General features: G+C 38.1%; 1 protein-coding gene and 1 long non-coding RNA gene across 2 annotated transcripts in view; one reads left to right on the forward strand and one right to left on the reverse strand.

The window, feature by feature from the left end:
- The window catches only part of LOC309611890, a 489900-nt gene that overhangs the window by 151381 nt on the left and 313718 nt on the right, over window positions 1-24801 (reverse strand). The window lies entirely within an intron of this gene.
- The window catches only part of SRD5A2 (steroid 5 alpha-reductase 2), a 114071-nt gene that overhangs the window by 85582 nt on the left and 3688 nt on the right, over window positions 1-24801 (forward strand). Inside the window, exons 3-5 of the mRNA XM_082356822.1 lie at window positions 17054-17217; window positions 21388-21489; window positions 23870-24020. Coding sequence (XP_082212948.1) covers window positions 17054-17217; window positions 21388-21489; window positions 23870-24020 — 417 coding nt within the window. The remainder of the gene's footprint in view (window positions 1-17053; window positions 17218-21387; window positions 21490-23869; window positions 24021-24801) is intronic.

Below are 24801 nucleotides of genomic sequence, written 5' to 3' on the forward strand. Positions count from 1 at the left end.
AACATCTCAAATAAACAACCTAACCTTACACCTAAAGCAATTAGAGAAAAAGAACAAAAAACCCCCAAAATAAGCAGAAGGAAAGAAATCATAAACATCAGTTCAGAAATAAATGAAAAAGAAATGAAGGAAACAATAACAAAGATCAATAAAACTAAAAGCTGGTTCTTTGAGAAGATAAACAAAATTGATAAACCATTGGCCAGACTCATCAGAAAAAAAAGGAGAAGACTCAAATCAATAGAATTAGAAATGAAAAAGGAGATGTAACAACTGACACTGAAGAAGTAAAAGGATCATGAGAGATTACTACAGGCAACTATATGCCAATAAAATGGAAAACCTGGAAGAAATGGACAAATTCTTAGAAAAGCACAACCTTCCAAGACTGAACCAGGAAGAAATACAAAATATAAACAGACCAATCACAAGCACTGAAATTGAAACTGAAATTAAAAATCTTTCAAAAAACAAAAGCCCAGGATGAGATGACTTCATGGGTGAATTCTATCAAACATTTAGAGAGGAGCTAACACCTATCCTTCTCAAACTCTTCCAAAATTAGCAGAGGGAGGAACACTCCCAAACTCATTCTACGGGGCCACCATCACCCTGATACCAAAACCAGACAAAGATGTCCCAAAAAAGAAAAGTACAGGCTAATATCACTGATGAACATAGATACAACAATCCTCAATAAAATACTAGCAAACAGAATCCAACAGCACATTAAAAGGATCATACACCATGATCAAGTGGGGTTTATCCCAGGAATGCAAGGATTCTTCAGTATACACAAATCAATCAATGTGATACACCATTTTGACACACTGAAGGATAAAAACTGTATGATAATCTCAATAGATGCAGAAAAAGTTTTTGACAAAATTCAACACCCATTTATGATAAAAACTCTCTAGAAAGTAGACATAGGGGGAACATACCTCAACATCATAAAGGCCATATATGACAAACCCACAGCCAACATCGTTCTCAATGGTGAAAAACTGAAACCATTTCCTCTAAGATCAGGAACAAGACAAGTTTGTGCACTCTCACTACTATTATTCAACATAGTTTTGGAAGTTTTAGCCACAGCAATCAGAGAAGAAAAAGAAATAAAAGGAATCCAAATCAGAAAAGAAGTAAAACTGTCCTTGTTTGCAGATGACATGATACTATACATAGAGAATCCTAAAAATGCTACCAGATAACTACTTGAGCTAATCAATGAATTTGGTAAAGTAGCAGGATACAAAATTAATGCACAGAAATCTCTTGCATTCCTATACACTGATGATGAAAAATCTGAAAGAGAAATTAAGGAATGATTCCCATTTACCATTGCAACAAAAAGAATAAAATACCTAGGAATAAACCTACCTAAGGAGACGAAAGACCTGTATGCAGAAAACTATAAGACACTGATGAAAGAAATTAAAGATGATACAAACTGATGGAGATATATACCATGTTCTTGAATTGGAAGAATCAATATTGTGAAAATAACTATACTACCCAAAGCAATCTACAGATTCAATGCAATCCCTATCAAACTACCACTTGCATTTTTCACAGAACTAGAACAAAAAATTTCACAATTCTTATGGAAACACAAAAGTCCCCGAATAGCCAAAGCAGTCTTGAGGGAAAAAAATGGAGCTGGAAGAATCAGACTCCCTGACTTCAGATTATATTACAAAGCTACAGTATTCAAGACAGTATGGTACTGACACAACAACAGAAATAGAGATCAATGGAACAGGATAGAAAGCCCAGAGATAATCCCATGCACATATGGTCACCTTATCTTTGATAAAGGAGGCAAGAATATACAATGGAGAAAAGACAGCCTCTTCAATAAGTGGTGCTGGGAAAAGTGGACAGCTACATGTAAAAGAATGAAATTAGAACACTTCCTAACACCATAGACAAAAATAAACTCAAAATGGATTAAAGACCTTAATGTAAGGCCAGACACTATAAGACCCTTAGAGGTAAACAAAGGCAGAACACTCTATGACATAAATCACAGCAAGATCCTTTTTGACCCACCTCCTAGAGAAATGGAAATAAAAACAAAAATAAACAAATGGGACCTAATGAAACTGAAAAGCTTTTGCACAGCAAAGGAAACCATAAACAAGACGAAAAGACAACCCTCAGAATGGGAGAAGATATTTGCAAATGAAGCCACTGACAGAGGATTAATCTCCAAAATTTACAAGCAGCTCATGCAGCTCAATAATAAAAAAGCAATCAACCCAATCCAAAAATGGGCAGAAGACCTAAATAGACATTTCTCCAAAGAAGATATACAGATTGCCAACAAACACATGAAAGAAAACCATAAACAAGATGAAAAGACAACCCTCAGAATGGGAAAAAATATTTCCAAATGGAGCAACTGACAGAGGATTAATCTCCAAAATATACAAGCAGCTCATGCAGCTCAATATCAAAAAAACAAACAACCCAATCCGAAAATGGGCAGAAGACCTAAAAAGTCATTTCTCCAAAGAAGATATACAGATTGCCAAGAAACACATGAAAGGATGCTCAACATCACTAATCATTAGAGAAATGCAAATCAAAACTACAATGAGGTATCACCTCACACCAGTCAGAATGGCCATCATCAAAAAATCTACAAACAATAAGTGCCAGAGAGGGCGTGGAGAAAAGGGAACCCTCTTGCACTGTTGGTGGGAATGTAAATTGATACAGCCACTATGGAGAACAGTATGGAGGTTCTTTAAAAAACTAAAAATAGAATTACCATATGACCCAGCAATTCCACTACTGGGCATATACCCTGAGAAAACCATAATTCAAAAAGAGACATGTACCACAATGTTCATTGCAGCACTATTTACAATAGCCAGGACATGGAATCAACCTAAGTTCCATTGACAGGTGAATGGATAAAGAAGATGTGACACATATATACAATGGAATATTACTCAACCATAAAAAGAAACGAAATTGAGTTATTTGTAGTGAGGTGGATGGACCTAGAGTCTGTCATACAGAGTGAAGTAAATCAGAAAGAGAAAACAAATACCGTATGCTAACACATATATATATGGAATCTAAAAAAAAAAGAAAAAGTTCTGATGAACCTAGGGGCAGGATAGGAATAAAGACAGATGTAGAGAATGCACTTGAGGACATAGGGAGGGGGAAGGGTAAGCTGGGACAAAGTGAGAGAGTAGCATAGAGATATATACACTACCAAATGTAAAATAGATAGCTAGTGGGAAGCAGCTGCACAGCACAGGGAGAACAGCTCGGTGCTTTGTGACCACCTAGAGGGGAGGGATAGGGAGGTTTGGAGGGAGATGCAAGAGGGCGGGGATATGGGGATATATGTATACATATAGCTGATTCACTTTGTTATACAGCAGAAAGTAACACAACATTGTAAAGCAATTATACTACAATAAAGATGTTAAAAAAAAAAGTGGAAACAACCCAAATTTCTAAGAGCTGACATGGGTAAACAAAATGTCATATATCCATACAATTAACTATTATTTGGCTATAAAAATGAAATTAAGTAGTGATACAACATGGATGACCCTTGAAAACATTATGCTAAATGAAAGAAGTCAGTCACAAAAGACCACATATTATATGATTCCATTTATATGAAATATTCAGAACAGGCAAATCCTTTCAGACAGATATTAGCAATAGATCGCTGGTTTCCAGGGGCTAGGGAGTGGGAGAAATTGGGATTGACTGCCACTAGGTATGGAGTCTCTTTTTGTGGTAATGAAGATGTTCTGGAATTAGATAGTGGTGATGGCTGCACACCTTTGTGAATATACTAAAAAACACTGAATTGTGCACTTTAAAAGGGTGAATTTTAGGTATGTTAATTTTATCTCAATAAAGCTTTTATAAAAATAAGCAAATATGTATATACTTATTTCCCTTTCTTGATTATGAAAAGGTGGCAAATTTTAGATACTATTTTACAGCTTTCTTTTTTCACTAACAAATATGTCTTAGGGCTTGGATGAATCTCGAGGGAGATATGCTGAGTGAAGAAAGCTGATTTCAAAGGTTACATATTTATGAGTCCATTTACATAATATTCTTGAAATGATAAAACTATGGAAAGGGAGAACAGATTAGTGGTTACCAGGGGTCGGAAGAGGGTAGGCATACATCTGTGGCTATGAAAAGACAGCATATAGAATCCTTGTGGTGATGGAGTAATAAGCAAATATACTGAAGTTTAAAAGTGTCATAAAATACTATCTTAGTTTTTTACAGATGCATTCAAAAGCTTGAATAATATGCATGATTTTCTATGAAAATATAAAATTTCCAGAATTTATTAGGATGCCCCAGAAGGCGTAGATAATCTAAACAAACCGATTACCATGAGAGAAATAGAAATATGATCAATAATATTAACAACTCCTCCTCCCAATAATACAGTCCAAGGTAGATTTCACAAAGGGCTTCTACCAAATATTTAAATATGGGTAATTCTGGTGCTATTTATGTCATTCCAGAGCATGGTCAAAGAACAAATGCTTCCAGATTCTTTTTAAAGAGAGGAGTGTAACATTATTTGCAGATGCTGATAGACCTGGAAAATATACTGAAAAACTATTATAAATAATAAGGGAGTTCAGGATGTGGCTGGGAACAAAATTAACAAAATGTTAAAAAATCAAAGGCCTTCTTGTATATGTAAAACAGTTACAGATGTAAATGGAAAATCCTATTTACAGTAACACAATTTAAAAAAGAAAAAAAACTTTTTAAAACCCTTTGTAAAAACCCTTGGGTTTAAACATTAAAAATGTGCAAAATATATATGAAAAAACTTTAAAACCTACTGAGGGATGCACAAAAAAAGACCCAAATATGTGGAAAGGAACATCCTGTACCTGAATAGAAGAGTAATGTCAACAACAACCTAATAAAGATAATGTTTACAAAAATAACATATTTACTCAGCTTTTATTATTTGTCCTGTTCTAAGCACTTTGAGTATATTAATTCACTTAATCCTTACAACGCTATGAAATGAGTAGAGGAAGAAACAGACGTAGTGAAGTTAAGTGACAGGGTCATCCATCTGGTAAGTGGAAGAGGCCCTACAATTTAACCTCTGTGCTCCACTGCCAGGATTTTCTCTTACTTAATCTAAAAAATGGAGATGTAACTCACATATCATAAAATGCACCATGTTAAATGTACAATTCACTGGTTTTTAGTATATGCAAAAAATTGTGCAATCATTACCACTATCTAATTCCGGAATATTTTCATCACCCCAAAAAGAAGTCCTGTACCTGGTAACAGTCACTCCCCATTCCTTAATTCCCCATCCCCTGCCAACCTTCAATCTACTTTCTGTCTCTAAGGACTTGCCTATTCTGGATATTTCATATAAATGGAATCATAAAATATGTTGCTTTTGTGCTAGCTTCTTTCACCTAAGATACTGTTTTCAAGGTTCATCCATGTGGTTTATAGTTTAATAATATGCCATCAGTATGGATTTATAACATTTTTGTTTATTCATCAGTTGATGGACATTGTTTCTATTTTTTGGCTACTATGAATAATGCTGCTATGAACATTTGTGTACAAGTTTTGTATTAACATACATTTTCATTTATCTAGGGTAGATACCTAGGAGTGGAATTTCTGGGTCATATGGTAACTCTGTTTAACTTTCTGAGGAACTGTCAGGCTGTTTTTTTTTGAAGTGGCGACACCATTTTACATTCCCTCCAACAATGTATAATAGTTCTAATTTCTCCTCACCAACACTTGTTCTTTTCTTTTTTGTTTAAATTATAGCCCTCCTAGTTGCCTTAAAGTGGTATATCATTATGGTTTTGGTTGACATTTTCCTAATCTCTAAAGATGTTGAGCATCCTTTCATGTGCTTATTGAACATTTGTTTATCTTTTTCGGAGTAATGTCTATTCAAATCCGTTGCCCTTTTAATTGAGTTGTTTCTCTTTGTTGCTGTGTTGTAGTTCTTTATATATCTGGATATAAAACCACAATCAGATATTGCTTTGGAAACATTTTCTCCCATTCTGTAGATTGTCAATTTACTTTCTTAATAATGTTCTTTGCTGTACAAAAGTTCTTAATTTTGATGAAGTGCAATATATCTATTTTTTTCTCCTTAGCTTTTTTTTTGAATTTTATTTTATTTATTTTTTTTACACAGCAGATTCTTATTAGTTATCTATTTTATCCATATTAGTATATATATGTCAATCCCAAACTTCCAATTCATCCCACACACACCCCCACACACACCCACTTTCCCCATTAGTGTCCATACATTTGTTCTCTACATCTGTGTCTTTATTTCTGCCTTGCAAAAGTGTTCAACTGTTCCACTTTTCTGAATTCCACATATATGAGTTAGCATACGGTATTTGTTTTTCTCTTTCTGACTTACTTCACTCTGTATGACAGTCTCAGATCCATCCACGTCTCTACAAATGACCCAATTTCGTGCCTTTTTATGGCTGAGTAATATTCCATTGTATATATTTACCACATCTTCTTTATTTGTCGGTCGATGGGCATTTAGGTTGTTTCCATGACCTGGCTATTGTAAAGAGTGCTGCAATGAACATTGGGGTGCATGTGTCTTTTTGAATTATGGTTTTCTCTGGGTATATGCTGAGTAGTGGGATTGCTGGATCGTATGTTAGTTCTATTTTTAGTTTTTTAAGGAACCTCCGTACTGTTCTCCATAGTGGCTGTATCAATTTACATTCCCACCAACAGTGCAAGAGGGTTCCCTTTTCTCCACACCCTCTCTAGCATTTGTTGTTTGTAGATTTTCTGATGATGCCCATTCTAACTGGTGTGAGGTGATACCTCATAGTCGTTTTGATTTGCATTTCTCTAATAATTAGTGACATGGAGAAGCTTTTCATATGCCTCTTGGCCATCTGTATGTATTCTTTGGAGAAATGTCTATTTAGGTCTTATGACCATTTTTGAATTGGGTTGTTTGTTTTTGTAATACTGAGCTGCATGAGCTGTTTATATTCTTCCTTAGCTTTTTTTTAAAAACATCTTTATTGAAGTATAATTGCTTTACAATGGTGTGTTAGATTCTGCTTTATAACAAAGTGAAGCAGTTATGCATATACATATGTCCCCATATCTCTTCCCTCATGTGTCTCCCCCGCTCCCACCCTCCCTATGCCACCCCTCTAGGTGGTCACAAAGCACTGAGCTGATCTCCCTGTGCTATGTGGCTGCTTCCCACTAGGTATCTATTTTACGTTTGGTAGTATATATATGTCCATGCCACTCTCTCACTTTGTCCCAGCTTACCCTTCCCCCTCCCCATATCCTCAAGTCCATTCTCTAGTACGTCTGTGTCTTTATTCCCATCTTGCCCCTAGGTTCTCCATGACCACTTCTTTTTTTTTTATATTCCATATATGTGTGTTAGCATATGGTATTTATTTTTCTCTTTCTGACTTACTTCACTCTGTATGACAGACTCTAGGTCCATCCACCTCACTACAAAGAACTCAATTTCGTTTCTTTTTATGGCTGAGTAATATTCCATTGTATATATGTGCCACATCTTATTTATCCATTCATCTCCTGATGGACACTTAGGTTGCTTCCATGTCCTGGCTATTGTAGATAGAGCTGCAATGAACATTTTGGTATATGACTCTTTTTGAATTATGGTTTTCTCAGGGTATATGCCCAGTAGTGGGATTGCTGGGTCATATGGTAGTTCTATTTTTCGCTCTTTAAGGAACCTCCATACTGTTCTCTGTACTGGCTGTATCAATTTACAGTGCAACAGTGCACCACCCACCAACAGTGCAAGAGGGTTCCCTTTTCTCCACACCTTCTCCAGCATTTATTGTTTGTAGATTTTTTGATGATGGCCATTCTAACTGGGGTGAGATGATATCTCATAGTACTTTTGATTTGCGTTTCTCTAATGATTCATGATGTTGAGCATTCTTTCATGTGTTTGTTGGCAATCTGTATATCTTCTCTGGAGAAATGTCTACTTAGGTCTTCTGCCCATTTTTGGATTGGGTTGTTTGTTTTTTTGATATTGAGCTGCATGAGCTGCTTGTAAATTTTGGAGATTAATCCTTTGTCAGTTGCTTCATTTGCAAATATCTTCTCCCATTCTGAGGGTTGTCTTTTTGTCTTGTTTATGGTTTCCTTTGCTGTGCAAAAGCTTTTAAGTTTCATTAGGTCCCATTTGTTTATTTTTGTTTTTATTTCCATGTCTCTAGGAGCTGGGTCAAAAAGGATCTTGCTGTGATTTATGTCATAGAGTGTTCTGCCTATGTTTTCCTCTAAGAGTTTGATAGTGTCTGGCCTTACATTTAGGTCTTTAATGCATTTTGAGTTTAGTTTTGTGTATGCTGTTAGGGAGTGTGCTAATTGCATTCTTTTACATGTAGCTGTCCACTTTCCCCAGCACCACTTATTGAAGAGGCTGTCTTTTCTCCGTTGTATATTTTTGCCTCCTTTATCAAAGATAAGGTGACCATATGTTCGTGGGTTTATCTCTGGGCTTTCTATCCTGTTCCATTGATCTCTATTTCTGTTTTTGTGCCAGTACCATACTGTCTTGATTACTGTAGCTTTGTAGTATAGTCTGAAGTCAGGGAGCCTGATTCCTCCAGCTCCGTTTTTCTTTCTCAAGATTGCTTTGGCTATTCGGGGTCTTTTTTGTTTCTATACGAATTGTGAAATTTTTTGTTCTAGTTCTGTGAAAAATGCCAGTGGTAGTTTGATAGGGATTGCATTGAATCTGTAGATTGCTTTGGGTAGTATAGTCATTCTCACAATGTTGATTCTTCCAGTCCAAGAACATGGTCTGTCTCTCCATCTGTTGGTATCATCTTTAATTTCTTTCAACAGTGTCTTATAGTTTTCTGCATACAGGTCTTTTGTCTCCTTAGGTAGGTTTATTCCTAGATATTTTATTCTTTTTTTTTGCAATGGTAAGTGGGAGTGTTTTCTTAATTTCACTTTCAGATTTTTCATCATTACTGTATAGGAATGCAAGAAATTTCTGTGCATTAATTTTGTATCCTGCTACATCACCAAATTCATTGATTAGCTCTAGTAGTTTTCTGCTAGCATCTTTAGGGTTCTCTATGTATAGTATCATGTCATCTGCAAACAGTGACAGCTTTACTTCTTCTTTTCCAATTTGGATTCCTTTTATTTTTTTCTTCTCTGATTCCTGTGGCTAAAACTTCCAAAACTATGTTGAATAATAGTTGTGAGAGTGGGCAACCTTGTCTTGTTCCTGATCTTAGTGGAAATGGTTTCAGTTTTTCACCATTGAGGACGATGTTGGCTGTGGGTTTGTCATATATGGCCTTTATTATGTTGAGGAAAGTTCCCTCTATGCTAACTTTCTGGAGGGTTTTTATCATAAATGGGTGTTGAATTTTGTCGAATGCTGTCTCTGCATCTATTGAGATGATCATATGGTTTTTCTCCTTCAGTTTGTTAATATGGTGTATCACATTGATTGATTTGCACATATTGAAGAATCCTTGCATTCCTGGGATAAACCCCACTTGATCATGGTGTATGATCCTTTTAATATGCTGTTGGATTCTGTTTGCTAGTATTTTGTTGAGGATTTTTGCATCTATGTTCATCAGTGATATTGGCCTGTAGTTTTCTTTCTTTGTGACATCTTTATCTGATTTTGGTATCAGGGTGATGGTGGCCTCATAGAATGAGTTTGGAAGGGTTCCTCCCTCTGCTATATTTTGGAAGAGTTTGAGAAGGATAGGTGTTAGCTCTTCTCTAAATATTTGATAGAATTTGCCTGTGAAGCCATCTGGTCCTGGACTTTTGTTTGTTGGAAGATTTTTAATCACAGTTTCAATTTCAGGGCTTGTGATTGGTCTGTTCATATTTTCTATTTCTTCCTGCTTCAGTCTTGGAAGGTTGTGCATTTCTAAGAATTTGTGCATTTCTTCCAGGTTTTCCATTTTATTGGCATATAGTTGCTTGTAGTAATCTCTCATGATCCTTTGTATTTCTGCAATGCCAGTTGTTACTTCTCCTTTTTCATTTCTAATTCTATTGATTTCAGTCTTCTCCCTTTTTTTCTTGATGAGTCTGGCTAACGGTTTATCAATTATGTTTATCTTCTCAAAGAACCAGCTTTTAGTTTTGTTGATCTTTGCCATCGTTTCCTTCATTTCTTTTTCATTTATTTCTGATCTGATGTTTATGATTTCTTTCTGTTTGCTAACTTTGGGGTTTTTTTTTTTGTTTTTCTTTCTGTAATTGCTTTAGGTGTAAGGTTAGGTTGTTTATTTGAGATGTTTCTTGTTTCTTAAGGTAGGATTTTATTGCTATAAACTTCCCTCTTAGAACTGCTTTTGCTGCATCCCATAGGTTTTGTGTCACCGTGTTTTCATTGTCATTTGTTTCTAGGTATTTTTTGATTTCCTCTTTGACTTCTTCAGTGATCTCTTGGTTATTAAGTAGTGTATTGTTTAGCCTCCATGTGTTTGTATTTTTTACAGATTTTTTTTCCCGTAATTGATATGTAGGCTCATAGCGTTGTGGTCAGAAAAGATATTTGATATGATTTCAATTTTCTTAAATTTACCAAGGCTTGATTTGTGACCCAAGATATTATCTATCCTGGAGAGTCTTCCATGAGCACTTGAGAAAAATGTGTATTCTGTTGTTTTTGGGTGGAATGTCCTATAAATATCAATGAAGTCCATCTTGTTTAATGTATCATTTAAAGCTTGTGTTTCCTTATTTATTTTCATTTTGGATGATCTGGCCATTGGTGAAAGTGGGGTGTTAAAGTCCCCTATTATGATTGTGTTACTGTCTATTTCCCCTTTTATGGCTGTTAGTATTTGCCTTACGTATTGAGGTGCTCCTATGTTGGGTGCATAAATATTTACAATCGTTATATCTTCTTCTTGGATCGATCCCTTGATCATTATGTAGTGTCCTTCTTTGTCTCTTGTAATAGTCTTTATTTTAAAGTCTATTTTGTCTGATATGAGAATTGCTACTCCAGCTTTCTTTTGATTTCCATTTGCATGGAATATCTTCTTCCATCCCCTCACTTTCAGTCTGTATGTGTCCTTAGGTCTGAAGTGGGTCTCTTGTAGACAGCATATATATGGGTCTTGTTTTTGTATCCATTCAGCCAGTCTGTGTCTTTTGGTGGGAGCATTTAATCCATTTACATTTAAGGTAATTATTGATATGTATATTCCTATTCCCATTTTCTTAAATGTTTTGGGTTTTTTATTGTAGGTGTTTTCCTTCTCTTGTGTTTCTTACCTAGAGAAGTTCCTTTAGCATTTGTTGTAAAACTGGTTTGGTGGTGCTGAAGTCTCTCAGTTTTTGCTTGTCTGTAAAGGTTTTAATTTCTCCATCAAATCTGAATGAGATCCTTGCTGGGTAGAGTAATCTTGGTTGTAGGTTTTTCTCCTTCATCACTTTAAATATGTCCTGCCACTCCCTTCTGGCTTGCAGAGTTTCTCCTGAAAGATCAGCTGTTAACCTTATGGGGATTCCCTTGTGTGTTATTTGTTGTTTATCCATTGCTGCTTTTAATATGTTTTCTTTATATTTAATATTTGATAGTTTGATTAATATGTGTCTTGGTGTGTTTCTCCTTGGATTTATCCTGTATGGGACTCTCTGTGCTTCCAGGACTTGATTAACTATTTCCTTTCCCATATTAGGGAAGTTTTCAACTATAATGTCTTCAAATATTTTCTCAGTCCCTTTCTTTTTCTCTTCTTCTTCTGGGACCCCTATAATTCGAATGTTGGTGCATTTATTGTTGTCCCAGATGTCTCTGAGACTGTCCTCAGTTCTTTTCATTCTTTTTTCTTTATTCGCCTCTGCAGTAGTTATTTCCACTATTTTATCTTCCAGGTCACTTATCCGTTCTTCTGCCTCAGTTATTCTGCTATTGATCCCTTCTAGAGTATTTTTAATTTCATTTATTGTGTTGTTCATCGTTGCTTGGTTCCTCTTTAGTTCTTCTAGGTCCTTGTTAATTGTTTCTTGCATTTTATCTATTCTTTTTCCAAGATTTTGGATCATCTTTACTATCATTATTCTGAATTCTTTTTCAGATAGACTGCCTATTAAACAATATGGAATGCTTCACGAATTTGCATGTCATCCTTGCGCAGGGGCCATGCTAATCTTCTCTGTATCATTCCAATTTTAGTATATGTGCTGCCGAAGCAAGCACTGGACATTATTTCTGCACATATTCTTTCTGTCTCTTTGTCATTATCTCTGTGTCCTAAAGACTTCTGAACCTCTGTTTATTTTTCTCTATTCTTTTTTCTCTCTATTCCTCAGACTAGAATAATTCAATTAACCTATCTTCAATTTCATTGATTGTTTCTTCTGCCTGCTCAAGTCTACTGCTAAGTCCCTCTGGTGAAATTTTCATTTCAGTTGTTATACTTTTCAACTCCACATTTTTATTTGGTTCCTTTTTATAATTTTGATCTCTATTGATCTTCTCTATTTGATAGTCTCTCATTCTTATAAATTCATTTAGTTCTTTAGACACGGTTTCCTTAGCCCTTTGAACTTATTTAAAATAGTCAATTTAAAGTTTTTGCCCAGTAAGTCCAGTGTCTGGGTTTCTCAGAGACAGTGTCAATTGGTTGCATTTTTCCCTATGTATGGGTCATAGTTTCTTGTTTCTTTGCATGTTCCATACTTTATTGTTGAAAACTAAGCATTTCAAATAATACTGTGTAGCAACTCTGGAAATCAGATTCTCTCTGCCTCCCAGGGTTTGTTGTTTCTGTTTGCCTAGTAGCTTTTCTGAACTCATTCTATGAAGCCTTTTTCTTGGTTGGTGTGGCCACTGAAGTCACTACGTGGTTTTCTTAATGACCAGTTAATGATCAGACAGAGATTTCCTTAAACACCTGGGACCAATAAGTCTCCCAGTCTTTGCCGAGGGCCTCTGTGTGCATCTTAGAGAAGTCCTTCAACAACCACTCATATAGATTACAACTCTGCTTTGGCCTCACTTGCTACTTGCACAGACCTCAAGGTCAATCAGAGGTGAGAGCTTAGGACATTTTCAGGTCTTCTTTTGAGTGTGTGCATGGCCCTATGCATGTGCATGACTGTCTAGATTCCCAGAAATATGTATGAGATTTTCAAAGCCCCTATGGGCATCTCATTCCTCAGTCTTTCCTTTTAAGCTTTTTGATTAGTCTAATATTTGCCCCACCTGTTATCCATTACCTCAGGCCACTGTGCTGCTAAAACATTCAAAAACATCCCCCCATCCCCAGAAAGTTTTAGCACTAGGTAGGTTTGAGTGAGGTGGACTAAAGACAAGCCTTTTGAGTGGAGTCTTTCAGGGAACTACCAGACAGGTAAAATAATGACTTCTCTTTGGAAATGGGGCTTTGAAAGAGCTCAAGCCCTGTTTTGCTCCCTCCAGTCCTGGGAATGGAAGCTGTTACTTTTCAACGCTGTGCAGAACTGGAAAGTGGGAGATGGGATTAAGGTTAGTTGAAAATGCCACAAAGCTTGCCATCCTTCCTGAGATTTAGCCTTTTTCTTGCCTAAATGCTCCCTGGGTTGCTGCAAGCCTTGGTTGGTTCCCAGAGGTCTGACATTTTTTTGTCAGTTTTTTTGTTTTACTTTTATGGAGAAGTGCTCTTGGAGGTTCTCCTTCTGCAGTTTCACTCTTTTAATTAATTTTTAAATTTAAGAGTATAGTTGACCCTTGAACAGTATGGGTGTTAGGGAAACTGACCCTCCAAGCAATTGAAAAATCCATGTGTACCTCATAGTCAGTCCTCCATATCTGTGGTTCCTCAGTAAACGCCATTCCTCCTTATCTGAGGTTCTGCATCCCTGCATTCAACCAACCCTGTATAGTGTAGTACTGTAGTAGTTACTATTGAAAAAAATTCGTGGATAAGTTGACCTGGGCAGTTCAAACCCCCATTGTTCAAAGGTCAATGGTATTTCTAACATTTGTGAGATTTGGGAGTGGGTGTTTCACAAGTTAGTTTTAAAGTTCACATGAAAAATAAACAGTGAAGCGTAACTTGAAAATCCTTAAAAAAAGTAATGATATAAGAACAGCCCCACCTAGTATTAAGACATATTTTAAAAGTACAATTATTAAAATAACATAGTTCTGACAATAAATAGATCAATGGAACAGAAACAAGAGTCTAGAAGAGAAACCAATATGTATGATAATTTAGTGTATAATATCAATGGCAATGCGTGTCAGTGAGGAAGAGATATTTAGTGAATTTACTAACATTAGGAAAAAATTATGTTGGATTCTTATCTAATTTCTTGCAACAAAATAAATTCCAAATGTATCAAAGGTTTAAACATAAAATGAAAAATCATTAAAATAATGGGGAAATAATCTTTTCTATTTTAACATCTTTACTGGAGTATAATTGCTTTACAATGGTATGTTAGCTTCTGCTTTATATCAAAGTGAGTCAGCTATGCATATACATATATCCCCATATCGCCTCCCTCTTGTGTCTGCCTCCCAGCCTCCCTATCCCACCCCTCTAGGTGGTCACAAAGCACCGAGCTGACCTCCCTGTGCTATGCGGCTGCTTCCCACTAGCTATCTATTTTACATTTGGTAGTGTGTATATGTCCATGCCACTCTCTCACTTCGTCCCAGCTTACCCTTCCCCTTCCCCTTCCCCATGTCCTCAAGCCCATTCTCTATGTCTGCATCTTTATTCCTGTCCTGCCCCTAGGTTCATCAAAACCATATATTTTTTTTTTAGATTCCGTATATATGTGTTAGCATATGGTATTTGTTTTTCTCTTTCTGACTTACTTCACTCTGTATGACAGACTCTATGTACATCCACCTCACTACAAATAACTCAATTTCGTTTCTTTTTATGGCTGAGTAATATGCCATTGTATATATGTGCCACATCTTCTTTATCCACTCATCTTTCGGTGGACACTTAGGTTGCTTGCATGTCCTGGCTATTGTAAATAGTGCCGCAATGAACATTGTGGTACATGACTCTTTTTGAATTATGGTTTTCTCAGGGTATATGCCGAGTAGTGGGATTGCTGGGTCGTATGGTAGTTCTAATTTTAGTTTTTTAAGGAACTTCCATACTGTTCTCCATAGTGGCTGTATCAATTTACATTCCCACCAACAGTGCAAGAGGGTTCCCTTTTCTCCACACCCTCTCCAGCATTTGTTGTTTATAGATTTTCTGATGATGCCCATTCTAACTGGTGTGAGGCGATACCTCATTGTAGTTTTGATTTGCATTTCTCTAATGATTAGTGATGTTGAGCATTCTTTCATGTGTTTGTTGGCAATCTGTATATCTTCTTTGGAGAAATGTCTGTTTAGGTCTTCTGCCCATTTTTGGATTGGGTTGTTTGTTTTCTTGATATTGAGCTGCATGAGCTGCTTGTAAATTTTGGAGATTAATCCTTTGTCCGTTGCTTCATTTGCAAATATTTTCTCCCATTCTGAGGGTTGTCTTTTTGTCTTGTTTATGGTTTCCTTTGCTGTGCAAAAGCTTTTAAGTTTCATTAGGTCTCATTTGTTTATTTTTGTTTTTATTTCCATGTCTCTAGGAGCTGGGTCAAAAAGGATCTTGCTATGATTTATGTCATAGAGTGTTCTGCCTATGTTTTCCTCTAAGAATTTGATAGTGTCTGGCCTTACATTGAGGTCTTTAATCCATTTTGAGTTTATTTTTGTGCATGGTGTTAGAGAGTGTTCTAATTTCATTCTTTTACATGTAGCTGTCCAGTTTTCCCAGCACCCCTTATTGAGGAGGCTGTCTTTTCTCCATTGTATATTCTTGCCTCCTTTATCAAATATAAGGCGACCATATGTGTGTGGGTTGGGAAAATTATCTTTGAGTAAGTAAAACACTATGGAAGGAACTCAAATATTCATCAGAGTAAAATAGATAAGCACATGTGGTATATTCATACATGACAATAATATACAACAATGAAAATAAATGAACTATAGCCATCCACAACAACATGCTTGAGTCTTAGAAACATAATGATGAGTTTCCTTTCATATGGAATTAAATATGAGCAAAATAAACTATATTTTTAGGGATGCATACAAATGAGGTAAAATTGTAAAGAAGCAAAAGGAAATGATTATTACAGGAATCAGGATGGTGGTTACCTCTGGGGTAATGGTGATACTGTGAACAGGAGGGACCCATAGGAGGCTTCTGGGTGATGGCAATATTCCGTTTCTTGACTTGGGTTAGTGACTTTATGGGTGTTTATTTGATAGTAATTCATTAAACTGTTCACATAGGTTTATGAACTTTCCTGTATGATGGTTATATTGCACCATAAAAGAAGAAAAATTAAAAACAGGACATAGTTTGCTGTCTAGTATTTAGCATTATATCTTGGGCAAATTTTAATTTTGACATTATTTATATTTTTTAACGTCTTCCTAGATTCCTCTAGATTCATAGTTCCTAGCATTTAAAGGAATCTCTCACTTTTCTCAAGGGGTTCTGCAGCCCACTTTCTACGGAATGCTACAATATCAGCAATTAAATCATATTAGAGAGACATATGGAAAGCCACATATATGTGAATGACTCCTATCACAATTCCATTCCACTGCTACGTGGGATAAGCCTGGCTTTATCTTTCTTCCAGTATAATCTGGATTTCGCTTCTAGATCCATATAAAGCTGACCTCCAGTCCTGTGTTTATAGGATTGAATTTATTCACTTAATTTATAAGGATGAAATTTACCTTTCAAGGCTGTTGTGGCTTGAAATGCATGGTGGCTACTATGTATTTTAATGAAACGAGACAAATAATAGCCTAAATGATTGCTCTAGAACCAGATAATAATGTTCTTTCATTGCATACATTTAAGGGAAATGGTTTATAAAAATGGGTTTGATGTGATTGCCTGTTGCTTCATCTCATTGGTTGATTTTTTTTTTTTTTTAACAATGGATCCTGACCTTTCTCCCCCATATACCCTAGGACATTTGTTTACTCACTGCTCACTAGAGGGAGGCCGTTTCCAGTTGTATTCCTTTTCAGAGGCTTTGTCTTCTGCATGGGAAATGGACTCCTCCAAGGCTACTATCTGGTTTACTGTGCTGAATACCCTGCTGAGTGGTACACAGACATACGGTTTAGCTTGGGTAAGTGAATCTGACTGCTTCTCACCCATACCCCAGTTAACACCCCTTCCCACAGGCTAAATCACCATTACCTCTCCCTATCCTATTGCAATAACCTTCCAAGGATTCCATTCCTTCCATACCCACCCCACGACCACCTCCACCCTGGTCTTTTCTCTGTATAGCAGCCTGAGAGATCTTTGAAAAACATCGTGTCATTACCCATCTCATAACCCTCCAATGCATTTCTGTTACTCTCAGGATAAAATACAAATTTCTTACCTCTGCCTATGAAACCCAAATGTTCTTGGTCCTGCCCCATCTCCTGACTTCATTTCCTATCTCCATCCATCTCACTGTGCTGTAGCCTCAGTGGCTTTCCTGCTGGACCTGGAATACTCAAGTTTGTCCTGCTCCAGAGCTGTTGTATAGACTACACCCTCTGTGTAGAATGCTCAGTCCCTGTATACTTGGGGAGCTTGCTCCCTCCCTTTATTTAGGTCTCTATTAATTCACACCTCCTCAGAGAGACTTTTCCTGACCACCAATCCAAAGTAGTAGAAAACACTGATCATTGAATTTTTTTCATTATCTGCAAGAAGAACTAAAGTTCTTTACTAAAGTAAAGGTTCAACTGTTTGTACATTATTTTGGCTCAAAGGAAAAAGGCAGAGATTATCCTTAATCCCTCTCTTGACATCACATATCGTGTTCTCTCCATCAGCTTAGTACAGCTGCCTCTAGTTCTAAAACATGTGCCGACTGAGCTCAGCTCTCCATGACCGCACTAACTTCATCCTGGTCTGAGCCAGGATGACCTCTTGCCTGGACTGCCATGGTGACCTTTAGGCTAAACTTCCTACTTCCAGTCCTAACCTTCAGCAGCTCCTTCTCCACACAGCAGTCAGAGGGAACATTTGAACACACGAATGGCCAGAGGATTAGTTGTACGAATGCTGGTACATGCACCCAATGGAGTATTCTGGAGCCACAAAAACAATCAAACAAAGCAAAACAAAAGCAAGGAATGTCTCTGTGCTCATTTGGAGACATCTCTAGAACACGTGGTTAAATAAAAATAAAGTGTGCACAGTGTGTATAGTATGCTGCTTTTTGTGTAAAAAATTGGAGGAGGAACTATTGGATTGATAAAAAGGAAACTGTTTTTAAAAAGGGTATCTGTAGGGTTTGGGGTAAAGAGAATGGGATGGTGGGCAGAAATTTTCTTTTAATATAGTTTTGTCCTTTGAATCATGAAACTTCATAACTTAATTAAAAATCCAAATGAAAGTCGCTCAACACTGAGAACAGATAAATAAATGTACCTAACTGTATAGTTATTAAACTGATCCCATAACCACACAAGAAAATGATTTATGCCAGTTTACAGGAAATACAAAGAATAAAATAAGTTAGATGCCACCATGAGGAAGTAAGCCAGTCTTATCTAGAAAGGGGGACTTTCTGAGGGACCACTGTCTCGTCTTTTTAAGAAGTCAGTGTCCTAAAAAAAAAAAAAGACAGGGGTCTGGGCTAGATGAAAATGGCCTTAAAGGATGTAATGACCAGATGTCAGGTGTGGTCCTATATTGGACGTTGGTTTACATGAACCAGCTAGAAGTGGTATTCTGGGGACATTTGAGGAAATTGGAATATGCCTAGATGTTACATAAGATGAAGATCTGGAAGGACATGCACCAAAGTGTTTAATGGTGGTAGTTCCTGGGTGGTAGGAACAAAGTGTCTTGGTTTCCTTCTTTCTGCTAATTAGCATTTCATCTTCCACAAAACATATATACTTCTTTTGTAATGATAATAAACTGACATCAGATCCTATTCTCCCCTGCTTAAAACCTGCCATCGGCTTCCTGTTGCAGTTAAAAATCCACACTCCTCACCGTATCCTGTAGAGCTTGATGGCATTTTGAAAGTTACCATCCTCTTCTCATCTCCTCATTACCACCCCCCCGCCACCCCTCCCCCATCTATCTTAAAGCATTAACTGTAGCACCTTCCTTCTGTTTCTTAGACATGCTAAACCTATACTAGCCTCAGGACCTTTGCATTTATTAGTCCCTCTACCAGAATGCTCTTCCTCAGATCTTTGTATTCTCATTATTCAAATCATAGGACAGATGCCAGATCTTCAGAAAAGCTTTCCCTATTGACCTCATCTAAAGTAGAGACACTTCCTCCCCACCCCAATTCACTCCTTATCTCCTTATCCTACTTTGATTTTCTGCTTTGTAGTGATATTATGTGATTTAAAATTTTTCATTATTTTAATTCATTTCTGTGTTTCTCCACTGAAATGTAAGCTCTATGAGAACAGACACCTTGACTGTTTTTCTCACTACTATATCCCTGGTGTTTAGGACAGTGCTTGGTACATAGTAAGGCCTCAACACATGTTATCTGAATAAATGAATGAAAGAATCAACACATGAATGAGTCTCATACCATCCTTGTAAGATAGGTACTGTTAGAATCTACATTTTACAGATAAGAAAACTGAGGCTGAGAGAGGTTAAGTGACTTGTCCAAGGACACACAGACATCGAATCTAAGGTGCCTGCTTTTCCACTGCTGTGCATGCTATCTCCCCTCCCTCTCCCACCCCCTTGTCCTCCCTCCACCGGTGTCCCTTCCCAGGTTTCCTTTCTTCCAGGCTAATAATCTTTTGACAAAACAACATTATCAATCATTGTTTCATATCATAGCAAATGAGGTGAGAGTAGATGTGACTGTTTTTAATTCAACTGTTCTTGCTTTTTGCCTGATGTATTTTGTTTTTTTAGATTTATTTTATTATATTTTTATTTTTGGCTGCGTTGGGTCTTCGTTGCTGCATGTGTGCTTTCTCTAGTTGCGGCAAACGGGGGCTACTCTTTGTTGTGGTGCATGGGCTTCTCATTGTGGTGCCTTCTCTTGTTGCAGAGCACGGGCTCTAGGTGCACAGGCTTCAATAGTTGCAGCATGTGGGCTCAGTAGTTGTGGCTTGCAGGCTTAGTTGCTCCGTGGCATGTTGGATCTTCCCAGACCAGGGATCGAACCCATGTCCCCTGCACTAGCAGGCAGATTCTTAACCACTGCGCCACCAGGGAAGTCCCCTGCCTGATGTATTTTGATCAGCACAAATACACTTGGCTGAGAGCTGGGGTTGGGCGTCTATGTGGAACAGTGAGTGATTCTGGGCCCACTGGGATGTAATACATAGCATCCCTGACCCCAGCTCTCCTCATCTCAGACCAGGGCCCTTTCTGTACCTGTGAATGGGGAAGGGGAGTGTGTGTGTGAACTGGCCGTGGTGGAAACCAGTTTGCTAGGTGCCAAGCTCTCCAATTACTTCCATGAGCGTGGGTATATCAATCAGTAGTGCTCTCAGCAATAAGTCACAGAAACCCAACTCTTAGTGACTTAAATAATTAAGAATGGATATTTCTTACTAACAAGATTGTCCGAAGGTAGGTGGCTTCGGCATTCCTTCAGCTGCTTGCTGGTGTCCTTAAGGTCCCAGGCACTTTCTGCTCCACTGTTGTGAGCATATTTACTTCTAGTCCTCATCACAGCCACTTCATGGCTGCAAGACGTTTCCTGTAGCTCAAGGCATCGCATCTGGCAACGAAGGAAGAGGGAAGCCATAGAGGCACTGGTCCCATTTGGCCCCCTTTATCAGAAAAGCAGAAGATTTCCAAGGAAACCTCCAGAAGACGTCCCTTTACATCCTCTTGGCAGAACTAGGTCACAAGACCGTCTCTCAGCCTCTGTAGTGGGGGTGGCAAAGGAGAAGGGATTAGAGTTGGCTGTTGAGTTTACTGACCATGGTTTGATTATCTGTGAATGGGCTGAAAGCTTGCTATTTATTCATTCATTTATTTGTTTATTTACTTATTTAAGTATTGCATGATGGTAGGGCCTCCCTCTCTCCTTTCCCACTTGCCTCTATCACGTGACACTGTGCATTTTCAGCCCTTTGGTTTATGAAACAGCACAGCCCCTTCATTCAAGTTTAGGACCAGGGTTAGTTGCCCCCTCCCCCCCTTTTTGCCTTAGTTTCATTCTTAAAATTCAAAGTCAAATGCCCTTCCCTTCATTTTTAGAAAAACAACAACAACAACAAAAACTTTAGATTGTGAGAAAAACACGAAAAACAGGATACATTTTTAATTTCTCCCCCTCTTCTTTGCCAAGGTGTCTTCTTATTTATTTTGGGAATGGGAATCAACATTCATAGTGACTATATATTGCGCCAGCTCAGGAAGCCTGGAGAAATCATCTATAGGATTCCACAAGGTAATGTCTCCCCTGCACTCCAGATTCCCACTCCTCCTTGAGAGCCTGTCTCAGGAATTACACTATGAGTAACAAAGGGACAGGGGGCAGAGAGGGCACAGATGACACAATATATCCCAATATGTCCCTGACTTCTCCTGCACATCCCATCCTACCCCACAGCACATTTGCAGTCCTCATCTGAACCTGGAAGTTCAAGAGAGGAGCCCCCAGGATGGTTCATGATCACAATACCCTGAAGGTGGGGGGAGGGAGGGGTTTGGGGTAGGGTGAAAGTAGGCTGCCTCTTAGTTGCAGTAGGTAAGATTATTATGTGCTGTACTGGGGTTCTCCAGAGAAATAGAACCAATAGAATATAGATATAGATATTGATAAATAAAGAGATTCATTATGAGGAATTGGCTCACATGACTATGGAGGCTGAGAAATCCCATGATCTTCCATCTACATGGTGGAGCCCGCAGAGAGTAGGCAGTGTAATTTCCAGTCTGAGTCCCAAGGCCTGAGAACTGGGAGAGCTTCCGTGTAAGTTCCAGTCTGAATGCAGGAGAAGACCAATGTCCCAGCTCAAAAACAGAGAGTGAATTCTCCCTTACCCTGTTTTTTGTTCTATTCAGGCCTCCAGCGGATTGGATGCCCATCAACCCTGGGGAGGACAATCTGCTTCACTCAGTCTGTTGATTCAAATGTTAATCTTATCCAGAAACACCCTCACGGGCACACCCAGAAATAATGGTCAACCAAATATCTGGGCACCCCATGGCCAGTCAACTTGACACAAAAAATTAACAATCGTATGTACGGAGTGTCCATCCTTCCTAGGTTAGCAAATGAAGCCTAATCATGCATGACCAACAAATTTGTCCTCTTCAATAAGTCTCACTAGACTTACCTAGTGAGTAGTCAGGGAGTAGTATTTGTTTATTTCCTGCCACTCGTATGTTCTAAAAGGTGTAGAGAACCATATTTACGTAATCAAAAATTAGGATGGGAAGTCTAACAAGTACAAGTGCATTTTCAGAGATTAAGGTGCAGAATATTTGAAGTCCTAACTGTTCCCAAGTAACCAAGGTGTGAGGTTGACAAGTATAAGCAGGTGGGAGTGAATTCGTCCAAGTCATCCTTCAACATTTTTAGGTGGGTATTTGTGTAGGTCAATGGCTCTCACCCTTTTTGATGTAAATGCAACTCTTTATTTACATTTAAAAATTACTGAATTACGACATGATGTTGGCATAGGCTAATATCCACTGATTAAAAAAATAATGACAAAGCTACTTTGAATTCGGTAACACTTAAATGAATTTGAATGTTGCTAACATCCTTTCAGTACCTACATCAAACAAAAATAATACTGTATGTTGAGATACACCATTTGCTATATTCACAGACTACTTACAGACCCTTTGCAGTAGGCCAGTGTTTCCTCCTGGGGAATTACAGGTCAGGAACTGCTGATGCAATATCATCCTTAAGGAAGATAACTTTAAGGGGCTTTGATTTTTTGTCTTCATTCAGTAACTAGAAAAATAGAGAAGAGCAGAGAAAGCTCTTAAAAGTTAAATTGCCAAAGTTAGTCCCCAACTATTAAGTTATGTTAGATAATGACTTAAAAACAAAATTTTCTTTGTATAAGTATGGAAAGAAAATATTGTTTGGGGTGAAACTTTCCCAGTTTAGCGTGAGGCAGAAATATTGAGTGTAGATATATTTCCTAACATTATAAATGTGTTGATTTCTAGATACAGTTTTGAGGTCAGAAATAGAGGTTGGATAGAAAAGGAAATCTTTAAAATCAATAGAAACAGACTTCACCAGCCTCCAGTAGGGCAAAACCCCTGCAGCTCCTACTCTGTACTTTAAACCTGAACAGAGTGTACTGCTTTGCAGAAGTGGGAGGGCAAATGCCAAAGGAGAATCTGACTAATTCTCACATCAGTTCAGGTTTTTATTATTTTCACGTGCTGTGTTCTTTTAATTTGTGTGCGGTGGACGTGCTGTGTGGGTGTCCAGGGAAGGAGTGAGAAGGTGAGTGGTAGCTGGAAATGTTACTTAATAGAACGAAACAATCCCCAGCCTCCTGCACCTCATCCTTGTCCTGTCCGGAACCAGTAGTCCAGCAGCTGTTGGAGATTTGGATGGAGCTCATCCAGCAGTTGGGGCCACTCCTCACGATTCCAGGATGTTCTGAGGGCTACAGGATGCTGATGCTGTTCTCCCTTCTCCCCAAGAGGATTCCACCAAACTCCCATTACTCTGAAGGCAGTCCAGCCCCACATTCATCCTAGGTTCCCTTATGTATTTTGGAACAAAGCACAGGGGTTTTAATGCGGCAATGATCTAGCACTGATGATTGACTTGTTGATTCTTCTGCACGCAGGTGGCTTGTTCACATACGTTTCTGGAGCCAATTTCCTTGGCGAGATCATTGAATGGATCGGCTATGCCCTGGCCACTTGGTCCCTCCCAGCACTTGCATTTGCATTTTTCTCACTTTGTTTCCTTGGGCTGAGAGCTTTTCACCACCATAGGTAAACTTTTCAATCAAGGTGGCAGTGTCCACGTAGCTTTCTTCTCCAAATAGGCTTTTATTAACACACGGAGTCAGATACAGACACCGAAGAGATTTTATTTTATTTTTTTAAAAGGTAAGGTTGATACAATTATCCAGACGGATAAATTCTGACTTTTTGGATTTTCACTGAGGTTGGAATTTAGCTGGATGACAGTAACAGTAACAATTTTTTTTCTTCCTATGAGCAAAAACAAACCCAGGTAGACAGGAGCACCAAAGTGACTTGGGAAGCCACATGCCTCCTTGTTGAAGAAGGCTTCCCAGAGAGAAGCACTCAGTGTCCACATGAGTTAGTTGACCCAGGCTCTGTGCCCTCCTATCAGGCTTATCTGGCAATGGCTGCTGTTTGGCAGTGGGCTACAGGTAAGAGGAGGTACAAGATGTAGATTCCATTTCCGTGCTTCAATTCACTTCCGCCACATCTCTCCAAGTGTGTTCCATAGGTGGGAGCCCAGGTTTCACTTTCCTAAGCTTCACAGGTAATTCTGAGGTACAGCCAGGATGGATAACCACTGGGGAAAAGTACTAGCCCTGTACCTAGTGTGCCTACTATTTTTAATTCTAGGTTTGGTGCTAACTGTTCAGGTAATCACAGAGCCCTGGAAACTCTAGGATTATTTTCTTGGAATCTGTGTAATACCAGGGCTTATTTTGGTACTCTCCTCCTTCCTCTACCTCCACCCTCCATAAATCATTACCAAGGTCATTGCTGGCTTCCTGGGAAGATAGGGTCAACA

This window comes from Balaenoptera borealis (assembly GCF_965194805.1).
Source record: "Balaenoptera borealis genome assembly, chromosome: 15".
NCBI lineage: Eukaryota > Metazoa > Chordata > Mammalia > Artiodactyla > Balaenopteridae > Balaenoptera > Balaenoptera borealis.